This window comes from Pelodiscus sinensis, chromosome 2, assembly GCF_052426305.1.
Source record: "Pelodiscus sinensis isolate ZL-2025 chromosome 2, ASM5242630v1, whole genome shotgun sequence".
NCBI lineage: Eukaryota > Metazoa > Chordata > Testudines > Trionychidae > Pelodiscus > Pelodiscus sinensis.
In genome coordinates this window covers 227125865-227142830 of record NC_143053.1, presented here as the reverse complement: position 1 = coordinate 227142830, position 16966 = coordinate 227125865, and the positions used below count along the sequence as shown (strand labels likewise).

General features: G+C 40.0%; 1 protein-coding gene across 3 annotated transcripts in view; it reads left to right on the top strand.

Annotated features, from left to right (window-relative positions):
* ARHGAP21 (Rho GTPase activating protein 21) overlaps nucleotides 1-13619 on the top strand; it is a 203229-nt gene extending 189610 nt beyond the window's left edge. For all 3 annotated transcript variants that reach the window (XM_075922534.2, XM_014569653.4, XM_014569652.4), the window contains 10 exons: nucleotides 441-583; nucleotides 704-859; nucleotides 965-1043; nucleotides 2641-2714; nucleotides 2801-2890; nucleotides 4914-5039; nucleotides 5221-5262; nucleotides 5591-5696; nucleotides 7570-7601; nucleotides 11065-13619. In XM_075922534.2, the coding sequence (XP_075778649.2) occupies nucleotides 441-583; nucleotides 704-859; nucleotides 965-1043; nucleotides 2641-2714; nucleotides 2801-2890; nucleotides 4914-5039; nucleotides 5221-5262; nucleotides 5591-5696; nucleotides 7570-7601; nucleotides 11065-12804 (2588 nt within the window). In that variant the 3' untranslated portion in view covers nucleotides 12805-13619. The remainder of the gene's footprint in view (nucleotides 1-440; nucleotides 584-703; nucleotides 860-964; nucleotides 1044-2640; nucleotides 2715-2800; nucleotides 2891-4913; nucleotides 5040-5220; nucleotides 5263-5590; nucleotides 5697-7569; nucleotides 7602-11064) is intronic.
* Nucleotides 13620-16966: the final 3347 nt, after the last annotated feature.

Sequence of the window (16966 nt, the reverse complement as noted above, 5' to 3'; positions counted from 1 at the left end):
AATGAAGACAGAGATTACATTTCTAACAAAGCTTGAAGACCTGTCAGAGAATCAAATGAGATCTTATACATTGCTCTAAAGTTTTGAAGTGTCCTAAAATACATGGTGATGAATCCTGTGAAGTGGGATACTGCCCTCTACTACTGCCTTTTTCCTCAGATGGGGTATGCCGCAAAAAATAACAGTTTCAGAATCTGAAATCACCATTCCTAGTGGTTGGTAATGCACAAGCTGAATGGCAAGCTCTTTTCAGTAAGGAAACAATGGGACAGCTGAGGGAAGAAGAAGAGAGAATAAGAAATAAAACATTTGTTAAATGTCTATGGTTTCAAAGACACAACAGTTTTGTGCTTGTGATTTTTGTTGCCTTTAATCAGAATAGGCTTCGATTGTATGATTTTAACAGTTCCATTTTCTCCCCATTTGCTTTAAATTAAAAGATGAGACAAGCCCACCAAAAGACAAGGGAACATGGCGAAAAGGCATTCCAAATATCATGAGGAAGACGTTTGAGAAAAAGCCATCTGCTATAGGAACCTTTGGCGTTAGGCTTGATGACTGTCCCCCAGCTCTCACCAATAAAGTATGAAAGTACAATTTTTCTTTTCATGCTGCTTTGAAAATGCTTGCATGTTCTTACTTGTGAAAGAGACTTTTTGAAACAAAACCAATCATTTTCCCCTGCCTTTCCTCTCTCTCTCAGTATATTCCACTGATAGTTGATATATGCTGTAAACTGGTGGAAGAACGAGGCCTTGAATACACAGGTATATACAGAGTCCCTGGAAACAATGCTGCTATCTCAAGTATGCAAGAGGAACTCAATAAAGGAATGACTGACATTGATGTTCAGGATGATGTACGTGGGAATTCACTGTATTTCCATTTAAATTAATCTCTTCTAGAAAGTTTTTTTTATAGTGATGATAGAAATATAGAGTCTCTCTTTCTTTTGAATACATAGAAATGGCGAGACTTGAATGTGATTAGCAGTTTACTGAAATCCTTCTTCAGAAAACTCCCAGAACCACTTTTTACTAATGGTGAGTTGTCTGTTCTGAGCCTGTTTTAGGAATTTTTTGTCAAATATTAATCCTCATTAGGGCATTCAAATGATTGAGACACAATATCAAGTAAAAACCTAATGAAGTAATAAACTTCCACATTTTTTGTTAAATGAGTTATGGATTATGATTATTAAAATGGCTTACAAGAGTTAGCTGAGAAGTAATTTTTTTCTAACTGCTCAGGAATCACTGTAAAAGGGTCCAAAACGGGAACATACATTGTTAATGTCTTTGCATTGCATGTACAGGCAGTCCCCGAGGTACGTGGATCCGACTTATGTCGGATCCGCAGTTACGAACGGGGCTTTTCCCAGATGCGCTGCAGTCCCGCCGCCCCCATCCTCCCGGGGGGGAGAAAAGCTGCTCCACGTCTCCCTGGTCTGCTGGGGTTGTCCCAGGCTGTCCCGCTGTGGGCGTGCTCTGCGGCTTTGCTCCCCGTCTCCCTGCAGACCAGGGAGTGCTCCAAGGCTTTGCTCCCCGTCTCCCTGGTCAGCAGACCAGGGAGACGGAGCAAAGCCGTGGAGGACGCGGGTGGTCCTGCCACCCGCGTCTCCCTGGTCTGCTGGGGGGGGGGGGTGCAGCTAGTGCCCCTCCTCTCCCCCGCCCCCCCCTCCCCCAGCAGACCAGGCTTTTCTTGCCTACGCCTGGGGTAGAGCAGCTGGGGCGCTGCCGGGTTGGTCCCGCAGTGCCGCTCCTCGGCGCTACTGTACCAACCCGGCAGCACCCCAGCTGCTCTGCCCCAGGCATCCTGATTCAACCGCTGCTGGTCAGTTTCAGCAGTGGCTGAATCAGGACGCCTGGGGCAGAGCAGCTGGGGTGCTGCTGGGTTGCTCCAGTAGCACCGAGGAGCGTCCCCAAGTCAGCCGCTGCTGAAACTGACCAGGGGCTGACTACAGGAAGCCTGAGGTAGAGTTGCTCTGCCCCGGGCTTCCTGGAATCAGCCGCTGATCAGTTTCAGCAGCAGCTGACTTGGGGACGCCTGGGTTTCTTAAGTTGAATCCGTATGTAAGTCAGAACTGGCGTCCAGATTCAGCCGCTGTTGAAACTGATCAGTTTCAGCAGCGGCTGATGCCAGTTCCGACTTACATACAGATTCAACTTAAGAACAAACCTACAGTCCCTATCTTGTACGTAACCCGGGGACTGCCTGTAATAGGATAATATACAATTAGTGTCCTATTCATTTTAACCCTTTGCCAAACTAACACATTTTCCTTCTTTCTTCCCTGGTGGATCTCATGTTTCTGAAATGTAACCTAGTATGTCTGAATAGGTGTATAAGCACTATTCCACTTTTGATAGCACAGCTATGGAGATAGAATTTGCTGCCTTTAACTGCAGATGGAGCATATGTTGTTTTTATAGGCTTGATTTAAATAGCATGTTTTTAAAAATCTGTTTAAATTAATATTAGATTAAATTTTATAATTTGAATTCAGTGATATTTCCAATCAATGTATTAGAATTTAACATTTGAATTTGACACACATTCTTTGAGAGCTGCTTTTCCAAAATAGCTGCTTGATATATTATGTAAAAGTAAAAACAGATTAACTTTTCTTTTCTTTGTCAGATAAATATGCAGATTTCATAGATGCCAATAGAAAAGAAGATCCCATTGAGCGGCTGAAGACGCTTAAGAGGCTGGTATGCTGACCCAAAATACATTTTAAATGCAGCACAAATTCAGCACTAAAATATTTAAAACTCCATACTAAGATTTTTTGTTTCAGATTCATGATTTACCTGAACATCATTATGAAACGCTCAAGTTTCTTTCTGCACATCTGAAGACTGTAGCAGAGAATTCAGAAAAGAACAAGGTATCAAATCAAATCTATAAGATATGTTGTCCACATTTTACATATTGAAACATATTTCATTGTGTAGGATTATTTCAGAAGTTATACCCAGCACTTAACTTTACCTACCTTTTTACAAATTAACATAAGACTCTTTGCTGTGTGGATCTTTTGGATGAGACTTGTCTACCTACAAAATGTGTACTGGTTTAACTAAACTTTATTTTTATTAATTTGAAACTGGGTACAAACCCCTGTTTAATACTTTAACTTTGGATATGTGTTAGAGAGAGATTTCGGATATGTGTTAACATGAGAGATTTCAACTCGTTGAACTGGGAACTTCAAAACCAATTTCAGTTAGAATTATGCACATTTTCTATGCAGACCTGAGATGTCTGCAACTGTCTGGTAGCTGATAAAGATCTCATGAAAATAGGTGTCTGCCATGATTTCTTTACAAACATTATTCAGTCTCCCACTGCTGTATAGTATGTTATGCTCTATTTGCTTTTAGTGTTCTGCAGTTGTTGTGATTGGGCCAGTACTTTGTATAGTGCTTTGGGATTCTTCAAGATAAAACTCTTGGTAAAACTTTAAAAAAATCTTCTAAATTCTGTATTCAAATGTGATTTTAATTTAAATGCCTAAGTCTAGTTAACTTTTATTTAATCTTTGGTTCCCAAGCACCTAAATCACTTTTTAAAATTGGACTTAATCTTCTAAATCACTGAAGTGCTTTTGAAAATTTTACCCTCTATTTGAATGTGTGATTTTATTACAAATAATAATCAAATGTTATGGGTGAATAAAAGCACATCTGTAAGAAATGATGATGATAGTACAATCCATTTATAATATAAATGTTTGTACAATGCCTAGAGTGTTCAGGGTGTTGTTAGATGGTAATTAGTCCTTTATAATAGCATTTTATATAGTAAAAGTGCTGTAAAAATGTCAGGTAATGAATCCTCGTAACATTAGGTAAGCAGTGTGGCAGTATCCCTGTTTTATAAAGTAGTGATCTGGCTTACCCAAGACAGCATACTGAGGCAAAGCCAGTATTAGGATTTAGGACATCCTGACTTGATCACTTTACCTCCTATTTATGATTAATTTATTCCATGTCATGAGCAGAAGAAGGATTAACTGTAGGCCACAATATATAATAAACCATAGTAGAAGTGCTGTGCTTCTGGTTGCTTATGGCTTCTGTTGTAAGGTGCTGTTTAAAAAGCAGATGATACATAGAAAGATTGGTTAGTGCATTGAGGAGCTTAGCTGATACATCTGAGCACTAAAATATGATCAACTCTCATAGGTCCAAAATGTTGGGTACCTTCTCCAGAGGTGTAGGGGAGTGGAATGGGTTGTGTACATCATAGCCAGGGTGGGTACAGACAGTAGAGATTTCCATAGCATTTAAGAGAAGTGTTTAATTAGTAGCTGAAATTCTTCCTTTGTTGAATAAAACACGGAGACAGAACACAGTTTGGAAATTTCCCAATACTTAAGGAAAGGCATTGGAAGGCATTGGTTTTTTACAGAGTTACTATTTACATAATCTAGTTTTTAATGTAAATTCAATAGCGCAGATGGAAGATGGGAGAGAGTCTTTTTTAATGTAGCCCTTCCCTGCAGTTGTAAAGCTTTTCCCTGGTTATAAGCAACAGATTGAGTTCTGAACTGCAATAAAGGAGTGATATTACACTGTAATGACCTGGATTAGGTTTTGTATAAAGGCATCATCTTTTTATCTGAAAAATAGATTTATAAAAGTTTAACGTAAAAAAAACTATGTATCAGACTTCCTGCAGTGGTGGTAAGAGCACAGCTGAAAAACCTTGTGAATGTCATTAGTGTTACTGGTTTTGAAAATGACAGTAACTATAAAATGATTATTGTACTTTGCACAAATAAAGACTAAGTTAGACTATTAGGAAGCAAACCTGTTTAGTGCCTGAGAGGCACTTTATTGTAATGGATATTATTATATATCCCTATTATAAATGTGTAATGCAGATCTACTCCCATTGTTTGTTAGATGGAACCAAGAAATCTGGCTATAGTGTTTGGTCCAACTCTTGTGAGGACATCTGAAGACAACATGACACACATGGTTACTCACATGCCAGACCAGTACAAAATTGTAGAAACACTTATCCAAAAAGTAAGTGAATTCATTTCATTATTTAAAAAAAAAAAAAACATTAGACTGACCTGCTTTCATGTTTTGCACCAGTTTGGCTCTGAGTCTGTCCCTTGCACTCATTACTGTCCTTTTTAGTGATGTCCACATTTGATTGTCTCAATTCCTGTGGGGTGTTTACTTTTTTTATTTTAAATCGTAGCATGACTGGTTTTTCACAGAAGATGGTGCCGAGGAGCCCCTTGTAAGTATTGTTCCTTAAATATTTGTGTTCTAATTCATTTTAGTTTAGAACACACAGTCCACATACCCTTAGAATATATATATATTTCTTATTGCTTTTGTATACTTCGCTCTTCAGAAACACCTTTCTAGCCCTCCAATCTCTGCAATAATGAAAGAACTAATAAGTTCCATGTGTTTCTGTTAAAAATGATAAAGCAATATGAAAAAAAATAGAGCTCATGAGGAAACTGTCCTGAGGTGAAATAGTGCAGTTTTCTAAATGCTGTTGAATCATAATGAACTAACTGTGAAACGATGATGAAGAGATGTTTGTTTATTAACTGTAGACAACAGTTCAGGAGGAAAACACTGTAGAATCTCAGCCAGTGCCAAACATAGATCATTTACTCACCAACATTGGAAGGACGGGAGTATCTCCTGGAGACGTATCAGGTAACGCTTGCGTGGACAGTGTTAGTCCGTAGGCTAGAATAACCTACTGTATTCATTCACTGTAATTCTCTATTTTCTTTTACTAATATGTTTTTTCTTATAAACAATCATAACTATTTTTAAGTGTCTATAGTGTTGTTTGTATGCAGTGAGATTGGCGCCATATTGGTTCCAGGATATTACAGGGGCACAATGGGTGAAGCAGTATCTTCTATTGGACCAACCTCTGGTGGTGTGAGAGTTTACACAGAGTTGTATGATACAGATTGGCCTTTGCTGATCAATAGAAGTGTAACTTATTGAAAGAATGAGGGCCAACAAGTGCAAGTGCACTGTTATTTATATACAGTTCTACGTGTAATAATCATGTTGCTGTGATAGTAAAAAGTTTTACCTTCTACGCTGTTCTAAACAGAGATTTGTCCCAAAGCTACGAATGCCCTTAAAACTTGAGTTACCTTGCTTGTCAACAGATGACATTTTCTTAAGTATATTGCAATATTTTTATATTAAAGCTGATTTCCTTCTGTTTATCAATTACTCTCCTGTTGTGTGGTTAAGAACTAGTGATGCAGGCGCAATCTTGGTGACTTTTACTCCCACTGTACTGTTGTACTAATTCAGATTGTTATTTTGCACAAAAGTTATCCCTTTGTCTCTAGCTTTTGTTTTAGTTTTTCAAGGGTTGTTCAGCACTTTACTGAATCAGTCACTCTATACTGACATTGAAACAGGTGAAGTGGGAGGAGTCTATCACACGGTGATGTCACTAGTGGATTCTGTGATGTCACTGATGGACAGCTGGAACTGTAGGAAGAAGGAGGACTGTTGCCCACATTGTAGCTGCCTTGTCTGCAGAAACCCCCGATTCTTGTAAATGCAACAAAAAAAATTGATCTGTGTTGTAAATTTTCTTTTAAGAGTATTTTAAACAGATCAATGCTACTTTGTAAAAGTCTTTCTGCTGTTTCTTGTTATTTCTGAAGCAGACCATGAGGAGGAATAGCATGGTATGGTCCACTGGTTTTTCTAGTCATAAAGCATTAGCCATGTGTCAAAAAGGGGTGTGGCATTGGGCTCAGCTCTTTAATTATGGGGGAAAAGATCCTCCAAAGTTGGAAAAAAGTCAAAGAAAACATTTTGAGTCATTGTGCTAGCCCCTTCCTACCCCCTTTATAATTGTATATCCTCCGTTTTTGCTAGACAGTAAAATTATGGTGTTCATTTTTCATTTCATAATAATGCTTGTTACAGAGAAATACAAAACTAGTAGCTGTTCGAATCTAGCTAGGTAAAAGTAAAATTTAACCAATAAGTTACTCAAAGGAAAATACAGATGTAAAATTGGGATTTAAAACAAAGCACAATGTTAAAATATCTTAGCAGTTTGATAAAATGAAAGCAACTGTGAGAACCTCAATTTGCAGCTAGGCCAGCCAACAATACTAAGTTGTTGAGTTTTGCATTGTGTGTTGCATCAGTCACAGGAGAGTACCCAGGGCAATCCTGAAAAGGTCTCTCAGCTGCAGTTTTGCAGGGCTGTATACTTTAAAACATGGAATAAACATTAGTATTTCTGTTTTTTATTTAGAAGAACAGGGCTCCTTTGCCATTCCTGTCATTGAGCTGGTTCTGCCTACAATTCACAGCATCCTTTCATGGCGGTGGCTTTCTGTGGTGCAGCTTGCATCTTTGTGAGCTCTGACTATCCACTCTGTTCTGGTTTTTATTTGCTTTCACATTTTGGTCTGTGCTTGTTCCTCCCCCTGCTCCCCATAAGTCCAGCATTGTCTGTAACCAAAAAAAAAAAAAAAAATGTAGCAGTGAACTGATCATGTTATATCTGATTTTTTTATTTTTTTTTAAACTACAGACTCGGCTACTAGTGACTCAGCAAAATCTAAGGTAAATAATTTGTGAAATTATAAAGAATAAAGCATGAAAGTGGCAAGAGGCACTTGTTTGTAAAGATTGACTCTCAAGATGGGAAGCTTGCAAACTCCAAAGCAGCATTTGTTACAACTGGGGTCTATGTACTTAAACTACTGTGTATTTATACATCTTGTTTAGGTTCTATAGAATGTGCCTCTTCATTGCTTGCTTGCTGTTGAGACTCAGACTAGCATAACAACATTTGCATGTGTGTCTATTTTAGTCATCTGTAATGTATGTGTAGACTACAAGTGAAGCCTCTGCTGAAGGTCTTGGACCCTAGCTCCATAAGAAGCCAGCTAGTATAGGGAAAGATTTGTCTGCAAAAACCTATTAGAAAGTACATTTTGGGTAGGACAGATATCCCTGTGGGTATGATACAGGACCAGGACATGGGAGCTTAGATCCAATTCCAGACTCAGGCATAGACATTTTATGGATATGTCGACAGTGAGGTTAAAAAACTGCAGCTAGTCCCTGCCATCTGGATCAGGCTGTTTAATTGCACGGTAGGCACTCAGGCTGGAGCCCAGGCATTTGGATCCTAAAGATGGGAAGAGTTCCAACCGTGCATTCTGCCATTAACAGCCCCTCAGCTGGCAGGGACCAGCCATGCGTGTCTAATTGCAGTGTAGGCATACCCTATATCAGTGGTTCTTAGCAAGGGTCTGCAGCTTCAGGGAATCCTCCAGATGGCAATAGACTCCCTAGAACCCAGGGCAGAAAGCCAAAGCCCGAAAGGTCCATCTAGCCCAGTATCCTTTCTTCCAATAGTGGCCAAAGCCAAGTGCCCCAGAGCCTATGAACGGATCAGGTAATCACCAAGTGATCCCTCCCCTTTTGCCCATTCCCAGCTTCTGACAAACAGGACTGAGGCCCCAAACCACATTCCCCAGGGCTGAAGCTGAGCTACTTAGCTCTGCAGTGTCCTCTGTGGGATAGGCCCAGGACAATTGCCCTGCTTACTTACCACTCTTTAACTCTGGCCCTGTTTTTACGTGCAGAAAAACAGTTGTGGCACAGCTGGGTCATAGTGCTTTTATAACATGATAGGGAGGCATCAAAGACAAAAAGGTTGAGAATGACATGGTTTTAGGCGTGTCATTTGGTCTAACTTTTAGTCAGCTCCTCATCCCTGTATGGGAATAATTTTTCCCTACCTCGAATTGGTGTTGAGAAGAAAATCTTCAAGTTATTGTGAAGCACTTACAGCCATCACCACCATGAGTTCGAAGTATCTACTAAGGATGTTAAGAAGTGGGAAATTGACTATCAAGTACACAATTAGTCAATAAGGGGCCCTGTGGCAGTGCTGCAGTTTAAATGTAGTAGGAATCAGGCACTAGGATTATTGGGTAGTCGACTACTCAACTAGTTGCTTACATGCCTCGTATCTTACTAGATAATGCTATGTAGCAAGTGATGTTTCCACTTCTTTTAAGACTTCTTATATTTATTTCCCCAGCATTTGTAATTGCTGGATGGTAATTTAGCACAACTGCAAGTGGACAAGCTAAGCAGTTTCCAGTTTTGTTTTAAACGGTAGGGGTATCCTAAATCCTCATCAGTCTTCCAGTCTAGACACAATCAAAGCTTTAGGAGAGTGAGATGTGTAGCTCTAAGGGAAGGGGATCATGAGTCAGTTTGGTTTTTGTTATTGAAATTGACCAGTTAGTATTTGGAACAAAGGAAGAGTTTGTTAAATAATCAGAAACCTCACCCCTTCCGTTAATTTATTGACAATAAAAATTCTCTGAATCCTCCACCTTTTGTTAAAACCAAAGAAGATGGGGGGGAAGGAGGGGAAGAACCACGATGTCAAGTCCTAAAACCTAACTTACGTTTAAAGGTTTTATCAGTATAACTTTGGATTAGGGGTATGATTTTTTTTTTAAAGGCAAAATAGTTACACCAGTAAAAGCCATAGTGTGCATACCAGTTTGTACTAATATGACTGGAAATAAGTGACTTTTATTTGTATAGTTATTTCCTTTCCTGTACAGAAACTGCTATTCCAGTATAAAATACTTTTATATTGATAGAACTGCATCTAAATGAAGAGGTTGTACCGCTTTAACCACACCAGTATTATTAAAGTAGTACAACTGTCTAGTGTGGACAAAGATGACAGGAAAATAGAAAAATTTCAGACTGCTTTTATACATAACAGAGAAATGAAACAAAAAAGGGTGTAAACAATTTAAGGAAAACCTTTGGGAGTGCATCTGTAATTGTAGTGATGATTAAAACCAATCAAATAAAAAAGACTGTCCCCAAGGACTTTACCACCTGCCTTTGCTGTAAGCAGTTCATTCATTTTTTGTGGAAGTCATGTTGGAAGTGGGCCCTGGGGATGGAGTTGAATGTGAAGAGGGTAGTGGGTTTGAGGACATGATCAGAGAGAGAGTGAGTTCTATGTACTGGGAATGTCCTTGGAGAAAGCCAAGGGAATTTTATGGCAGAAGCAAACGGATGGGGGAGCTGAGCTCAGTGGGATTGGTATAGTCCTGTGGAAGGGTGATGCAAAAAGAAATACGAGAGACAGAGCTATAGAAGACCTTGAAAGCAAGCGTGAGAAGCTTGAACTTGATGCAGAAGAGCAGTGAAGGTTCAGTGAAAGGACTCCTATAAGGGCACTATAGACAGGCAAGGAAAATTAGCTTACAGTGTACTGTATGGCATAGAGGGGAATAATTGGTTAGGGAGGCCTGAGAAGAGATTACACTAATGTAAACAGGAGATGAGGGCATAAGAGGAAAATTTTAGCTAGAGGGAAGAAAAGAAAAGCTTGATCTCTTGAGTGCTTTGGAAGCGGCAGCAGAATTTGAGCAGGACTTACCTAACATGGTGAAAAGGAAAAGGAAGAGACATACACGACTCTCCCCCAGCTGAATAAGAGAGAGATTTGTGGGCATACTATAGGTGACAGAATGTGGGGTGCAGAGAATGCTTCATGGCCAAAAATGATCTTTCCTGTGTTGAGCTTAAATTGAAAGATACATCCAGGAGGCAGTGTCAGAAAGATGGGCATCGATGTAGGAGATCACCCACAGAAAGTGTGTAAAGCGAGAGGAGGCAGGAAGGACTGGAGTCAGAACCTTGCAGGATGTTTCCTGTAAAACAAAGCACACTAGATTGTGATGTTGGAGAGAAGAGCTCTCTGGAGTCTCCTGCAGTACATAATCAGGCATCCAGTTGTTAATTGCAATTGGACTGTGACAAATAAGAGGGTCTGTGCTGCAAAGGGGAGAAAAAGCTGCAGTGTGCTGTGTGTGGCAGTGCAAGCTGCACACACACAACACAGAAATGTTTCCTGAAGAAACAGGAGTGAGCACTGTGGCTTTAGAGACCAGGCTACTCATAAACTCTCAAAACAATGACACACTGGTACATGGTCTAACTGCTAACCTTGTACCTTGATTTTTGTTTCAAACAGGGTTCTTGGGGATCTGGAAAGGATCAGTATAGCAGGGATTTGCTCGTGTCCTCCATCTTTGCAGCAGCCAGTCGCAAGCGAAAAAAACCAAAAGAGAAACCGCAACCAAGCAGCTCAGAAGATGAGCTGGATAATGTGTTTTTTAAGAAGGAGCTTGCTGAACAATCTCATGGTGATGTTACAAAAGAGGACACAGCAAAAGAGGAATGTGAGAGAGAGAAAGAGGCAGCAGGAAGAAAACAAAGGATGTTTGTTCTGAAAGAAAAAGAGAACAGCACTAAAAAAGACATGGATGTTGTAAAGAATGAAAAGAAATCATTCAGGAAAGAGAGCATGCCCTCAGAGGAACCTTCACCACCTTCCCACCAAAAATATACCAAATCACCGAATCTCAGCCACCGGTTAATGATACACAAAGACAGCCCTAAAATGCCTATTTCACACGCCTCATCCCAGGTTGAAGAGATAGTGTCTGACTCTGGAACTATACTTAGCACTTCTTCCCAGGCTTCCCTGCACAGATTTTCAAGCAAAAAATTAGCCAGCCCTGAAATTAAATGCATTGAATTTTTAGCTGCTGATGTCAGTTCTATCACCTCGGATTACTCAACCACTTCATCTACTACATACATAACTGGTTTAGATTCTAATATGCTGAGCCCTGAAGTGCAGTCAGTGACAGAAAGCAAGGGGGATGAGGCTGATGATGAAAGAAGTGAATTGATCAGTGAAGGTCGTCCTATGGAAACAGACAGTGAAAGTGATTTCCCTGTCTTTGCTACAAGTTCTGTTGCTGAAAGGATATTCAGGGGGAAAATACAAGAAGTGCCAAAAACAAATCGGAGGAACTCCGAAGAAAGTGAAGTAAGCTGTACTGAGGGAAGTTCAACACCAAAGTTAGACAGCCGCAGACTGTTTAGCTCTCACAAACTTATTGAATGTGATACGCTATCTAGAAGGAAATCTGCCCGGCACAAAACAGATAGCGAGGGATCAGGAGATGCCAAGAGTGAGAAGGACTTGCCTGCAATGACCAAAATGTTTGATATAATGAAAAAAGGAAGATCAACAAGCAGTTTAACTACATCAAGTAGAAGTGAAACAGAAAAACAGGAACCTACCTGGAAACTTAAAATAACAGACAGGTTAAAACTGCGTCTCAAAGCGTCTGCAGATGATATGTTTGGGATAGGAAATCAAAAATCTAGCTGTGCAGAGACCTCAAAGAGAAAAAATATCAGGCGAAGGCACACACTCGGAGGGCAGAGGGATTTTGCTGAAATAAGTGTTTTGAATGCTTGGAAAGCTCATGAGCAGGGTCAAAGTAGAGAGAGAGAATATGAGCTTTCAGCTGTGAATCGGTTGAAGCCAAAATGTCCAGCCCAGGATCTCTCAATTTCAGAGTGGCTTGCACGGGAACGTTTACGCACTAGCACAACTGACCTTAATACGGGTGAAACTGGAGAGCCCAAACTTGAGAACACTAGCTTAACAGATGTATCAAAGGCAGATTTGCCTTTATCTGCAGAGATGCAGGCAGATGAAGGCAGTTCTCCTAGCACCTTGACTTTAATCAATAGAACACCACCTCTGTCAGGACCACTCCAGCCCCCTGACCAGATAAATGGTGAAAGTTATCCGAGCATGAACAAAAGCAACTTTAGTGCAGCAGTTGATGCCCATCCTCATAAACTCTCTGGAACCCAGGTGGTTAGATCTCGATTTTACCAGTATCTCTGAAATGGGGAAACATCCACTACAGCAGTTCAGTAGCTTACTGTTACACTTCCCAATAACTCTGTATATATTTTCCTGTACTGTTGTTTTTATGCAGCCTTCATTTGGGCTGGTTTCATCCATGTGCACTGTGGAAAGTCTTCACAGTGCATTACTACAGCCAGAGGAACATTTAAAGAAAGTTAAAGTATATATCTATTTTAGGAAAAAGTATATATGGCTGCATAAAATGTTGAACAAAGCATCTGATGCACCATGCTATGTAGTGGATACATGGTTTTATAACTGAAAGTTGGCCTGGCATTAGTATGCAGAAAAATTGTTCTTTTGGGTTAGTCACTAACAAGTGCCTCATCATAAATTCATTTGGTTTGTTAGGGTGCCATATTGCTAAGTGTTAAATTAGAGAAACATACTATAAACAAATTCATGCATTTTATTGGTAACATAATTCATTACATTTTACAGATTTTAACACAGGTGGATACAGAGCTTCCATTCCTTAGGCATTCCAGTTGGATCTCTGAGTTTTATATTCCAATTTTAATACAGTTTTTGAGTTTTATGTGACTTGAATTTTTAATCTTTCTGTAAAATAAGTAACTTAAATGTACATATTACATGTGTATCTTTTCTTCAGATACCAGATTTGATATAAATGTTGTAACATAGGCCTGTAGATAGTGGATCCTGGATGGAACTGGTTTCTTTTATTGAGAAGAATATAATTCTGCATGAAGACTTAATGAATCCAACCTTGTATCATGCTTGTGTGCATCTACTTAAACACTGGAAATAAAATTGTTTTGGTGACTCCTTTCATGGCCTGAATTTCATTCTGATAGTTCTAAAATGATTACCTACAATCAGCAACTGCACCCAATATTAGAAAATCTGCACTTATTGGCTGAAATGAATGTCAGGCAGTGTCGAAAGAGACAATTGCAAGGTTTTGGGTTGCAGAGTTTAAAGAGGCTACTATTAAAAATGTGTGAATTATTCATAGGTTAAAAGACTCTGACGTTTTGCAAACCTTTTGTGTCTGTGGGACAGTGCCAAAAGTATAGCATGTAACGAATGTTTGATGCTTAAATTTCTTCATTTTGCTTTTAAACTCCATTTACAATCTTTCCCTATATCAGACACCAAAAATAAGTTTATTTGGGTAGGTGGTCTTCCTTCAATGTGTAGTTTCTATGGTGCTGAGGAAAATATCAGTAATCCTTCAGAATCACAGAATGCTCAATATTTTAACGCTTAGATTTGTTGCTTTCCATATCACCAGCCATATCCGTTCTCTTTCATAATTCATTTTAAAGACCAGCTGGTGGATTGTGAAACATCAGAAAAAATTCTATTTACAAACATTTCTACTTACATGTTATACTTGGTTCCCCTCTTTCTTAATGCCTGGCATGTTTGTTCCTTACATTGTCCACAGCTGGATAAAAAAGCCCTGTTTTCATGAGCATGTTCTCTGTACTAACAAAGCACAATGTCTAGGCAGGCCTGGTTACATAAGGTTTTTTTTTTTCATTTTGTTCAAAATTTGCTGTAATAGTTATAGACTTCAGTCTATATCTATCTTATTGTTCCTTGTGAAGAAATTACTATACAAATTTATTTCTGTTGAGAAAAGTATGTATATGTCTGTGCCCAGTAGCAATTGAAATAAAAATGGTTTCTTGTTGTGTGTGTGTGTGTGTGTGTGTGTAATGACTTTTAACTAGCACCTTTTCCAGATGTACTGTTACGCTGGTGTGTAACTAGCATCTCCATCTGAAATAAAAGGAAAAATCAGTCTTTGCTAGTTTCTGAATGTCAGTAATTGATGGTAGTTTAATTTTACTCTACAGTTAGGACCAAAATTTTCCTTTTAAAGTGCATTTCTGCAAGGGACTTCAACACCATGGGTCCTATGTGACTTTGATATTCACATCATAAAAGTATGGAGTGCAGGTGGCCTTTATACATCTTTTCACAACCGAAGCCGATTCTTTTTCTCTGCTAACAAACAAAGTGTGTTTAATGCCTGTGGAACATAGGAGACCCTCCACAATTCATATTTCCTAAATAGAGCATTGAATTGGTATAGCAGTGATCAAACAGAAGAGGAGGACTGCTCTCTATTGGAGTAAAAATGTAGGGCAAATTTCTGGCCTCTGTAGAACTTTAGGACCTTAACTTTGTACAGGGACTGCCAAATCCTTTGCCTGTTTGAGGTCAACAGAAGAAGCAGTCCAGATTCCTATGGAACTTGAGATAAAGTTGGAAACGGGGGGCTAGGTTATGTCATTGCTAAAAGGGGAACCATGAGGCAACAACTAATAGCTCCTTCAGTGTGTCTGGCTTCTAGAAAGGCCACTTTTGAGTCAAAATCAGACCTTTTGTTTAGGTTTTTTTTTTTTTTTGGGAGATAGCCTATCTCTGAGAACTGGAAGGGACCATGAAAGGTCATCAAGTCCAGTCCCCTGCCTTCACAGCAGGACCAGGTACCTTCCCTGACAAATTTTTGCCCCAAATCGGCTTCTGCAAGGATTGAACTCACAACCCCGGATTTAGCAGGCTGATGCGCAAACCACTGAGCTATCCCTCGTCCCTGTGTTAGTCTGTGATAATCAGAAATAGGTTTTGCTGATGAAAGGTGCCACAGGACTACTTGTTTTCAAAGTTAGACTAGCATGGCTACCCCCTGAGACTTTTTGAGCTTGCAAAGGTTGGTGTAACCTTTCCTTTCCTGTCTGGGTCATGTCCTCTATGCCTTCAGGTGAGTTGCTGCCCAGTCTTAGAATCTGGCATCAGTGACAGCATAGTATTCTGAGGCTCTTGAAAAGCCATGCTTTGCAATAGAATGCCCAAAGCTCATCTTTGAGAGGGTTTAACTGAGAGCGCAGGGCTTTTAGAAGGTGTTCCTGAATGCTCGCTCTACAAACGAGGACATTGCGCCTCCAGAAGATGCAGCACTTGTTTGCTGCTGGGTTCTCTGTCTCCCAGAACTAACTAGTTAGGTTGATAGTCTTTTCTATGCTGCCCTATAAAGTGGCAGATTACTAACCTGAGGATGTTGAATAGGGCTTCCAGATGAGTACTTCACTGAATTGGAAGGCACTTCACCGTGTCCTGTTTGCTGACGAAGCCTAGTGGCTACGTCTAGACTGGCATAATTTTCTGCAAATGCTTTTAACGGAAAAGTATTTCTGTTAAAAGCATTTGCGGAAAAGAGTGTCTAGATTGGCAGGGATGCTTTTCTGCAAAAGCACTTTTTGCGAAAAAGCATCCGTGCCAATCTAGACGCGGTTTTGCGCAAGAAAGCCCCGAGCGCCATTTTCACCATCGGGGCTTTTTTGCGCAAAACAGTTTTTAGCTGTCTACACTGGCCCTTTTGCGCAAAAACATTTCGGGAAAAGGGCTTTTACCTGAACGGGAACGTCAAAGCATTTGTGCAAGAAGCACTGATTTCGGACGGTAGAACGTCAATGCTTTTGTTCAAAATCAAGGGGCCAGTGTAGACAGCTGGCAAGTTTTTGCGCAAAAGCGGCCACTTTTGTAGAAAAACTTGACAGTCTAGACGTAGCCAGTGAGAACGAACTTGATACTGTTGCATGTCCTTATGGCTGAGTGGCAAGTTAGGACCTTTACCAGCCAATTGTTTGTGAAAAGGAGATGCTTATGGTGACAATTGAAACTGTACCCCACCACAGTGTTTGAAAGGAGCAGTAGCTGGGGCTGTTACCTGGCTAGAAGGGAGAGTAGACTACTTAAAGATGAGGACCTGTGGTGAATAGAAGGAATGTCTGAGATGGGGCAGGAGGCACATGGAGGTACACATGTGTCCTAGCAATCTGTGGAAGCAAGCACACCTGGCAACAGCTATGATGGACTGCAGCAACTTCCCATTCTGAAGTGTTTAGTGATTAAAGCATTGAGCTCTGACACTAATCTCATTCTTCCTGGCTGGGTGGAGGCTTCAAATGGTAACTAACTAGGTGGAGAACAACAGATTCTTTAGGAATTCAGTCCCATTACTTTGTGCTACAGCTGGTGTTTCAGAAGCCTACCTGTGGCTTTTTTCCCCTGAAATAAAGGTGAGAATCTGATCTTGATTGAAAACTGAGCAAATTACCCTGAAGAGATGACAAAAAACAGAAGAGCAAGTGAGATCTAT